This window comes from Lactuca saligna, chromosome 4 (assembly GCF_052625555.1).
Source record: "Lactuca saligna cultivar CGN05327 chromosome 4, ASM5262555v1, whole genome shotgun sequence".
NCBI lineage: Eukaryota > Viridiplantae > Streptophyta > Magnoliopsida > Asterales > Asteraceae > Lactuca > Lactuca saligna.
This window is the reverse complement of record NC_136420.1, coordinates 307,532,796-307,544,725: the sequence shown is the minus strand read 5'-3', so window position 1 is coordinate 307,544,725 and position 11,930 is coordinate 307,532,796. Positions and strand designations below refer to the sequence as shown.

General features: G+C 33.1%; 1 protein-coding gene across 1 annotated transcript; it reads left to right on the top strand.

Moving 5' to 3' along the window:
* Positions 1-267: 267 nt before the first annotated feature.
* Positions 268-723, top strand: LOC145040839 (ethylene-responsive transcription factor ERF071-like). Its single transcript, XM_078988729.1, has one exon. It carries the CDS (start codon positions 268-270, stop codon positions 721-723), a length of 456 nt encoding a protein of 151 aa, XP_078844855.1.
* Positions 724-11,930: the final 11,207 nt, after the last annotated feature.

Below are 11,930 nucleotides of genomic sequence, written 5' to 3'. Positions count from 1 at the left end.
TTCAACTACTTTGATGATATATCTAAAAACTAAGACTGTAGGGACTGTAGTGAAAAACATTTCAAAGAAGAAGGGGTTATAATTTATAAAACAACAGTTAGGAAACGACCGAGTTCTACTTTATGTTGCTATCAATCCTCGGCTTCCCACAAATATCCTCGGCGTTTAATGAAATTTCAACGTGAGCTTCGATGTTCATCAGCAGCGCCGCAAACCGCAATTATATAATGGAGCCACAGAAACCACTTTTCCCGTTCTTCATGAAAAATGGATAATTCGACCATCAATTTCAACGACGAGAATTCCGCCATTGTTTCAGCACTCCGGCATGTCATTTCCGATGGAAACATCGCCACTCCAAGCACAAGGAGTGATGTAATCGGAACATCTCAGAGTCAACCGTCGCCGGGGGAGCATGAAATCTGCAGCGAATGTGGAATGCGAATCCCGGATCACTGTTTGGGGTGTCAAATGTTCACCGGAAGTAGTGGTGAAGAGACGGGAAAGAGAACGAAAAAGTTCTACAGAGGAGTTCGTCTCCGGCCGTCGAGGAAATGGGCGGCGGAGATAATGGTTCCGGGAACGCATGAGCGGAAGTGGCTGGGGACTTTCGATACTGCAGAAGAGGCTGCCAGAGCTTACGACGTCGCCAATATTCAGTATAGAGGAAAGAAGGCCAAGACCAATTTTCCGGTGGAGGAGTACTCAGAAAACGCCAACTAGGAAATGACACAAAGATACAAATTTTAAATGGGACACAAAATGTGGCTAATAGACATTGCTTATGTTTATAACCAAAAGTAATATAGACATGCATTTTGCATGTCATTCGATTTAATTGTTATATATGCCGGTTTGTATTGTGTTTATTTTATTTGAAAAAGTAATGTATATTTATATTATCTAATAAATAAAAACAATTTTGTGTAAAATGTATTTTTCTAATGGTTTTCATTCTTGTTTTTCATGGTTTTCTAAAGGTTATTATTCTTATTTTATTTGAAAACTAGGTATTAGATCCATGTATTATATGAGTTTAATTAAAAAATATATATATATATATATATATATATATATATATATATATATATATATATATATATATATATATATATATATAAAATTTTAATAATTTGAAAAGTTTGAATCCTACTTAATAAATATTTTTTTTTGCCACATATCAATCTCTGATGAGTTTTGACACTTGTCATTTTGTGGTACTTTTGAATAAATGTTTATTCCATTTGTCATTTTCTCATTTTTTTTATCTTTCTTAATTAACACATCATATTTACATCTGAATTAATAATTGACTTAATTGAAAATAACAAATAAATTACAATATTACAACTTATATAATATTTAATATGTTTCCTTTTAAACTCAAATTTTAAACTTCAAATTTAAATAAATTTTTGTTTAAAACCTTCATTTTTTTTATCCAACCCGTATAACATACGGGTCTCACAACTATTTTATAAAAAAAATGAAAAAAGTTTGAATTATTAAAATTAATGAAACTTTAATTTATTAAATACATTACATATATAAACTCTTTATAATAAATACTTTACATATATTACCTTACACATTAAATGTGGAATTTTAATTTAATAAAATAAAAAATACAATAAAATAACAAGTGGAAAATAGAAATTTTAAAAATTTTAAAAAATATCATGTGCCAAATAAATGAGAAGATGATATTTGGCAAAAAAACCTTCATTTATTATAGTAGATTTGTTTTTCATTCATTCATATATATATATATATATATATATATATATATATATATATATATATATATATATATATATATATATATATATATATAGGGTTAGGTTCATTTGAGACCACCTATATTTTGTGAGACCGTGAGACGCATTTTTTTTTATTTTTTTTAATTTTTTTTAGTTAATTCATGTTCCGAAAATAATATTTAAAAAAAGAATTTTTTGATTTTTCCATTTATTTTGCATTTTAAAATTATTTTTAGAATATGTACAGTGTAATATTCTATTTAGAATATTTAACGTATTTTTAAAAAAAAATAGAATTTTTTTTAAATTTTTTTTAGTTAATTCAAGTTCCGAAAATAATATTTAAAAAAAGAATTTTTAGATTTTTCCATTTATTTTGCATTTTAAAATTATTTTTTAGAATATGTCAGTGTAATATTCTATTTAAAATATTACACGTATTTTAAAAAAAAAAACAGAATTTTTTTTATTTTTTTTAATTTTTTTTAGTTAATTCAAGTTCCGAAAATAATATTTAAAATTTTTTTTTTGGATTTTTCTATTTATTTTGAATTTTAAAATTATTTTTAGATTTAGTCTTACGGTCTCACAAAATTAGAATGATCTCAAATAAACCTGAACTTTTATATATATATATATATATATATATATATATATATATATATATATATATATATATATATATATATATATATATATATATATATATATATATATATATATATAAAATCAGATGAGTATTCAAAAATAAATGAGGATTATAATGACAGATCTTCAGCTTTGGTTTGTAAAACTTAAATGTGAAGATTGAATGCCAATAACTAATCAGTTGTTAAAAACCGAAGGTTGATTGTGTAAAAATTAGAAAAGATGCATGTGTAATTTATAAAATATGAGGGTTAAAAATGTAACATTTGGTGTACATAGAAGTCGGACTCTTTCATCCGCGTCAATGCGTCAAACGCGCTACAATCTTACTCTATAAGCGCGTGTCATGCTATTATTTACTGGGTTTTTTTTGGCTTTTTTATTTACTTTTTTTTTCTTTGAAAAAAAATGTAAGAATTTATAACCTCTTAAAATTTAGAGTAAATTACACGAATGGTCCCTATGGTTTAGGGTAATTTGCGCGTTTGGTCTCTAACTTATTTTTTTAACTCGAAAGGTCCCTACTGTTTGTTTTTGTTACACGCTTGGTCCCTACCTTAGCTAAAAAGACTATTATGCCCTTGATTTTTTTTATTTTATTTAAATAAACACTCTCTAATCTCACCCCCCCACCTTACCTCACCTACTCCATTATTTTTTCCTCTTTAAATAATAGTCTTTTTAGATAAGAAAGGGACCAAACGCGTAACAAAAATAAACATTAGAGATCAAACGCATAACAAAAACAAATCATAGGGACCTTCCAAGTTAAAAAAATAAGTTAGGGACCAAACAAATAAATCACCCTAAACCATAGGGAACATTCGTGTAATTTACTCTAAAATTTAATTCTCTACAAAATGAGCGTAATCATGAAAATTTAAAGAAAAATTTCTTTTTATAAAAAAACCCTGATTTTTTTTTTCCAAAAATCATAGAAATTTAGAACAATTATAATTTTTAAAAATATTATTGAAATAATATAATCCAAAATATGATAGATTCATATATTTATGATTTAATTTTTTTTTTGATTCAACTACTTTATGATTCATAATTTGTTATGATCCAAAAATATTTAGAGTTAAAATATCTTATAATTCTTAACTATATATTTTATTATTCAAAATTAAATGATTCAAAATATATAATAATCCATATTTTTTTTTGAAATATATTTAGTTGAATATATTAGTGTGCCAAAATCATATGATTGAAAAATCATTTGATTCAAAATACTACGAATTAAAATAATTTGATTCAAAAATTTTTGATCCAAAAATAATATGATTAAAAAAAGTATGAATGAATAATATTATAAACCTTAATATTCTTCTTATTTAAAATTTTATAATTGTTAAATATTAGAAATTTAAATCGATATTTAGTTTAAAAAATCAAAAAAACAAATTAATAAATAAATAAAGAAAAAGACAAGTACCTTCAAGTATGTAGTAAATATATTTAAAAAGAATGAAAAAAGGAAATAAAAAAAGAAAATTATAATAATTTAAAATAATAATAAAAAAAATTAAAAACGTTAAAACCGAGCATATGCCTATTTAAAAAAACATAATGCTTTTTTAATGAAAAAAAATAAATAAACGAGGAACAGGAGATAGGGCGGAAACACACTTACTAGATCTGCATAATAATAATCATATATCACCCTTGCGTGTACACTGAATAGTAATAGGTGGGCTGTATTCGTCCATAGTCTCTATGCTCGAACTTTGTCTGCTGGACAAGTGATATTTCGTGACGGTCTGTGGACATCTGACGACAAAGTACTCTTCGCATGAGTACTTCAGGGGTTTTGAATGCGAAAGATAGTTTTTTTTATTCAGGTCGGACTTTTGATACGAATGATGAAAGTTTCGAGAAATTGTCGATTGAGGCAATAGAAACATATGAACTCGGTATGGTGAGGACCACGCCAACTCATGACGAAAGAAAACAATGGACTCTATACTGAACAAAGTTCTGGTCAAATGAAAGAAACTTCTGATAAATGACGATGTATCCCTGGTATGCTCGATACTGTACTCCTAGTATGTTCAACAATGTACTCCTTGTAACTGTTCTTGTGTTTCCTGTTTTCTATTTGAAGTTAACACTCTTATGTATCGTACCGCCATGTGCGCATACATACAAATAAAAGTGCTTTATTAACTGTAGGGATACTTTTATACCATAATCCCCCGTGGTACCACTACCATCGCCCGTCATATACAAGTTATGAATAAGTAAGATGAGTAAGACAGTCGACTGAGTATCTCTGCCTCAAATCTGTAACCAATTAAGGAAAGGGGACCTAAGCGGAGTCACTCACTCTAAGTCTGCAACATCTTAGTTACGCACAATCCTGATGGATATGGTGAGCCATAATAGCTTTTCTAAGGGATCTTTTAGTTCTCTTGAATATTGTGGCCTATTATAACATGTGAGTTGTTATATTTACTTTTAAGTGTCATCCCCAAATTTTAATCTTATATGAATATAAATTAATTTTAAAAGTAATTACAATTTTGAAAACGTACCACTACTCGTCGAAGACTCTGGGGTTGATTCTCTTGCGGTGATCATCATAATGCGTCCATCCGCTCCTGAGTTCCTTATTATTGGGCAGTCCTTCTGACGGTGTCTAGTCTCACCATAGCCATAGCAGGCTTGGTTTTCTTTAGCTCCGAGGACTTGGGAGATCGGTTGAGCCGGTGCCTTGCAGTAACGGACGGTGTGTCCCTTTCTGTGGCAGTTCAGACACTGCATTTCCCGACATACTACAGTGTGGTGAAAGTTGCACTTTCCACACTTCGGAAGGTTTCCAGCATATCGACTGGTAGGTGCTGAAGCAGTAGGCGTTGTAGCGGTGTACATAGTACTTGCTCGTTGCTATTGCGGGGTGTCTTGTGTTGTTCTCTTCTTCTTTCTCTTGTTCTCCGACTTCTGATGTGGCTGGGTTAGAAGTCATCACATGTTGCTGGGTCGGAGCAGTCAGACCCCAAATGTATCTTTCTATCTTCTTGCTCTCCGAGGTATTCATCTCGAGGCATAGATCTGCTAGTTCACTGAATCCGTCAGTGTAGGTCACTATGTCTGAGCCGACCATAGTGAGATCCAACAGCTCTTGTTCCAGTTTTTGAATCTCGCCTAACGGGAAGTATTCCTCCCGTTTTATCTCTTTTACGTTTTCCAAACCTATTGAGTTTGCCACTGATAGAGTCAGTGACTTACCATGGCTGTTCCACCATGTTAGGGCCTTTCCAGAGAAGGTGCAGGTAGCAAACTTCACTTTGCTTTCTTCTGAGCATAAACAGATTTTGAAGACCGACTCTGTTTTCTCGAACCATTGCATGAGGGAAATGACTCCTTCAGTCCCATTAAAGGACAATGGTTGGCATCTGGTGAAGTCCTTGTAGGAGAACTCTCCCGGGCGCACAGGGACCTCACCTTGAGTAGAATCAGTAGGCGTTTCACCTGCACCTATAATGATGGGGTGATATTGAGCCATGGCTGTTACCACAGCCATGGCCACTGCAGCGTTTATGGTTGCCATATCTATTTGCGAAGGAGGCGGTATTGGAGTTATCGGAGTAGTGTGCCTGGGTGATCTGCGAGGAGGCATATTTGCTATAAGAAAAGAAAGATGAGACGGAATAAGTCTATAGCAATGGACACAAGCCGAAAGCTGAAAAGATGCATCAGGTCTTGACTTCCACAGGGTTCTAGGAACAATTCATAAATGAGTCTATACCTAATAAACTCTATGAATTTGAAATAACTATCCTCGAATGAATATCTATTTCTTGAATAACTGTTATCAGCTGCATGTAAGAAAATAATCCTAACACATGTAATGTGAGGAATGTTTCCATTCGCTCGATAAATTAACACGATTAATATTTATTAGTGTGATGTGTAAGACGTTTTGGTTACCTCGGCTGATCTTTTCTTGAAAACTTCTCATGAACTTGTTCTTGTTCCTCCTGGACTCTTCTATTGTATACTATGAGGGAGTGGTTACGTTTATCTGGGCTTCTCGTGCGAGAATGGAAGTGACTAAAGAATATATGAGCTATAAGGTAACTTGATGGGGTGATCCTTACGGAATCCTCCTATAATTTTATAAGGTACACAAGTTTGTATATAATTTAAGATCAAATAGACTTTCGAATAATTTATCCCACCTCAATACTACAACCTTAAGAGGATTGGATAGCGAAGCGTAGGCCATAGATTCTATGTCTATAAGATCCTGATTATATATAACACTTTAGGAATATACCTTGCAAGATCATAGGTCTATAAGAGTCCTTTAAATTCTCACATAAGTTATTTATCTGAACTAAAATACTCCTATAGTATTCTAACTTTGAATCTACTTGTTCTGTGTTCTCTTGACTGGTGTTCAGGTAAGTTTTAACTCTGTCGCAACACCACATCATTCCCCAAACACATGTCGGTCACATATCGAATAAATATAGTTGATCAGGCTATATTGATCCTAGTTATGATTACATAACTGTTCAGGTTGATGACAGTGTCCAACTTTTAAATACTTTAATTAGGTTCTCCTCGTAACACTAGTTCTATTATGTACATGTGTGAGCAAGTAGGTATATTTGTATAGCTTGTAGTTAAACACCAAAATATATCATTATCTAGAGCACTTAAGCCCCATTGTATTTATAGTTATATATCTTTTATCGGTTGATATACTTAGTTCACTATAAACAATGCTCTGATACCAATCTGTCACACCCTAAAACCGGAATGGCGGAATCATTCAAGGGTGGAGGACGTCATGTTTAGTATCACGAGGTATGTATATGGTAAGCAAGTAATGAACAACCATTTTATTTAAAAAGAAAGTGTTTACAATGTGTGTGTTCACAAAACATAGAATTCATACACAAATAACAAAACAAGACTTGAAGCTATAATGCTTCATCCTCTGAATCCCCAGCACGAACACCTATCTAATAGTCTCCTGAGAATACAAGGTATATGAAAGAGTTGATCAGCAATTAAGCTAGTGAATTCATAAGATTTTAGTGATGTGAGTAAGCTGGAAAATGTGGTTGAAAATGTATATGTAAAAGTGATGTAAGTTGTAAGTTCTGTTTTGAAAAGTTCGCATGTTCCTCTAGAAAATCCTATATTTCCTACTTGAATGAAAGTTAAGTAAATTGACACCATAAGCCTTTCTATGGGTGCTAAGTGGGTACAAGTTATATAAGTCTCAGAGTAAACAAACAATCAATTGTGCGTAGCTGCCCTAAGTTCACAACCCAACGAGGAACATAAAGTAAGGCGGATAGCACACATCCCATTGGTTGTTAGATCGTTGTCATGTATAACCCTGGTGTATTCACTTGTTACTCATGGAGTTAGTTGTAATGATTCCTTTATATCTAATGAAAAGTTCTTTAAGAACACCTACATTTCTTATAGTAAAAATAGTGACCATAGCGACTACTTTTATAATAGCTTAGTTTATACTGCTATATATAATCTAATATCTATTAGAAAGTTAATTGGGTGAATCTGCCCTAAGCCCACAACCCAACGAGGAACCGGAAGTAAGGAAAAAAATACACATTTAACTATCTATTGGGTATTAGTTTTATATATAAATATGGTGTATAAACAAATGTATTATAGTGTTACTCACCTAAAGTCTTTAAAATTGTACCGGTTTAATAAAATGGATTAAACGCTTTACTGGGAAGTTTCTAGTTTTGAATACTCAAAAGTACTGACTTTGGAAAGTATGTTTTGTACTAGAAAACCGTGCTCTGACTCTGTGTCTTATAACCTGACCCATACCTGGTACTCTTATGATGACTTAATGTATACTAAGAATATATATATATATATATATATATATATATATATATATATATATATATATATATATATATAGAATCAGATAGATAATAGATTGGGTGAATCTGTTCCAAGCCCACAACCCAACGAGGAACAGGAAATGAAGCATAGAGCGTACATCCTATTAGCTGTCGGAACCTATTGGTATATATGTATCCTGTGATGTATACATTAAGGAATCATAAGACTAGCATTATGGTCCTATCCTTTAATTGTAGCCTTCTACCAAGGCATATTCTATTCTATGCTAGACCCGACTATTCCTTTGTCAATTTGTAAAAAGTATATTTTCTCTAGTTTATAACTATCTTGACTATAAAATAGTTGAACTTTTAAGTGGTACTATCACTTTATGAAAGTAATGGGAAAAGTAAGTACACAGATGTCGTTTATAATGACATACGAATGTACTAAATAACCTAAAAACATATTTGTTTTATTATGGTCATAATATGAAGGCTAGAACCCCTACTAAACGCTCTCCATGTCAAGAGATTAAGGGAACCAAATGCGACCCCTGCAAATTCTTGCAAGCCGTGTAATTCAAATTAAAGTTATATGATCATGTATACCCAATATAACTATCACCTTTTGTTTAAAACAATGAGTTAGTGATTCATTGGTATAATTAGATCCTGTTCGTGTGTTCTCACGCTATAGCAACCTAACTTGTTTGTTATGTTCTGTATCTCTTTACTACATGTTCTGTATGTATTGTTTGATTATCTTCACTATTTGTTTGATTCTTGCATGAACTGACTCTTTGTGTTCTTCATTGTACTAGAAGTAACGAATAGCATTGTCCTAAACTATACCTATTATAGCTTACTAATGTTCTACTTGGACTGTTATTGAAAAGACTCATTTATCTACTAAGTTATGCTTGTACTTTAAAAACAAAGTTTTGTGTAACTATAAAGTAACATAACTTTAAAGAGTTTTGAAATGTTTTGACAACTTATAATTAACATAAGTAACATTTTGAAAGATTTTTAACAACAAATATTTACACAATTATCATTGTGTTCAACTTGTATTCCCCCCTTAAATAGTTAAAACAGTTAAAAGATTCATTATGGGGTATGAGCTCACCTGATGTGGGTGATTCAATCGGGTATGCGTGTAAGGGTGAGAAGTTCCATGAATGAAGTCTCGAGACACAAAAAGTCCTAAATGACATATAGGGACACATATTGACATGAATATACTGTTTATAAACAACTATATGAAAGGAAACACCTTCTGGGACTAGGAAACACCTTGATTTAGTGTTGGAATCACATGTGATTCATCAAGGGAAGTAAAATGGCATCTATGGGTAATTACGGTTTTGTAACCAACTCCACTTGAGTTTACGGTCGTAAACCCATGAGTTTACGGCCGTAAACTCATGGTACTTTGACCATTTTGTGATTTGAAGTCTTACTAGTCATTCCAAGCATTCCTACTTCATGTTGAAGCCTTAGGAAGTGATTAGGGCAACATATCACCCCTTTATGGGGTTTACGGGTTTTGGACCATTTTCCTTTGGGTTTATGGTCGTAAAACCAAGTGGTTTATGGTTATATGATGTTTTCAAGTACTTATCACATCAAGGTAAGGTTCTAGGCTAGTTTCCAAGGCTTGGTAAGAGAATAGGGACACCTTGGCACCCTTTTTAGGGTTTACGGTCCAAGAACATCTTGGACCGTAAACACCTTTGATCTTGGCTTTATTGGGTGTTTTCTTGATGTTTAGAAGTGTAAAAAGGCTTATAATACTCTAGGATAGAAGTACTTACAAGGTAGAAGCTTGAAAACGTGCTAAAAGTTCAAGAACACTAGTGTGTGTTTGGTGAAACTTGAAGATCTACACTTTTGGAATGATTTCACGGATGAAATCATGTTAGATCACTAGATTAGGGTAGATATCAACTTACTAGGGCTTAGAAATACTTACAAGTTGAAGATCTTGAAGAAACCTTGGATGATACTTGAGAGAGAAATGGGTTTGGATCTTGAATTTGTGAATAATGGCTAAAATATCTATGTCTCACTTATATAGTCATTAGGGTTTACGGTTCAAATACCATTTGGTCCATAAACTCAAACTCTTGGAGTTTTTGGAACCTAATTGATGGACAATAAACACTAGGGTATCCTCTCTCCAGTTATCTCTTGAAGTACTAACTTTAAACCACTCAAACTTATTCCAAAAAGCTTGAAAGTTAGCAGAACCAATTTTGACTTCTATTAAAGTGGATGGTTGTACAAAATAGAAATTTTTGGGTTGTCACATCAAAATACTTCAATAATTTGATTAACTTGTTGTTTCCGCTAAAACAAAATCATTGACCATTTGCTGCTGCCAGAAACTTTTCACTTGAAAAAAGGGATTAGATAATCCTTTGAGTAAAAGACTTATCCTAAAGTTAACAAATCCATGAGCATAATGAGAAATAAGAGGTAATTAGGGAGTTAAACCTTCTAGTGCTGAACAAGTCTTTGATTCCTTAACTGCCGAACCAGTACACTACTGCTATAATTCCAAAACCCCATAACTTACCAGACCTACACACAGGTAGAACCATTCCAAAGCACAATCATAAGGGTCTTTTCTACCATTAGAACTGAAAACATTCCTTTTTACCCTGTACCTTTCAGCTGATGCCCTTGACACATAGATTCCTTATTTTATATCTTGCTAAAAAATAGATCTTGCACATATACACTAACAATTCCTGATGCGAGTCTCAACCAAAAGTGAACTCGGTAATAACTCATAACCTGAGATCCAAGGATTGCACTTGCATTTCACCCGAAATCTTTTGATTCACGGCAACCATTCACTAAATCAGGATATAAAAATCCCCAAGCCACTACTGAGACTATTAATCTCGCACTTGGTCCAACCACCAGGTTCCTGAGAGTCCAACTGATAAGGATACCCTAGCCTATGCATCAATATATGCCACTCACTGCACCACATAATCATCCCACTGAAACCATGATCCAATACTTTGACCCCACTGGTCTCTACCAGGTCTTACCCGCACTGCCATAATCACATGGGCCTTACCCACAGTTCTCAGCTAGTCTACACCAACAAATAAGCCATGCCCAAGGTCTCACCCCATTGAGAGCTACATAGGCCTAACCTTGCCTCGAACCCTAATGGTCCTCCTCCTATTATAGAGAAATGCTCCCCAACAATACTATCCACCTTGCCCAAGGCATGAATTGATCCTCCTTTATAGCAATGACTACCTCAACGATGGTATATCTTAATCTGGAGAATACTACGATCCCATCATAGACTTACAACAATTCCCAAAACTGTCGATGTCCTAGTGAATGCTACGACCACCTCGCAGTCTTACAACACTTCCATACTATCTGTCAACCCAGTAAATGCTACAGCCACCCTGCAGTCTTACGACACATCTATTCTGCCATGGTCACTGCCCATGGTCTTACCACATGTTGTGACATTCTCTTTAGGGTATGGGATGCTGGATCAGACCTCAAAGTTTTGTTGAGAACACAAGATAGAAGAATCGTTAAAGGATGATAGTGTGTTATCCCAAGATGCCGTTCTGACGATCAAGTTAGTTTTCTAAAAGAGAGAGTTTAGGGTAAATTCAGTGAGGAAGAA

Bases quoted from the DNA above. Each gene is read 5' to 3' on its own strand.
- LOC145040839 (XM_078988729.1), top strand. From the start codon at position 268: ATGGATAATTCGACCATCAATTTCAACGACGAGAATTCCGCCATTGTT.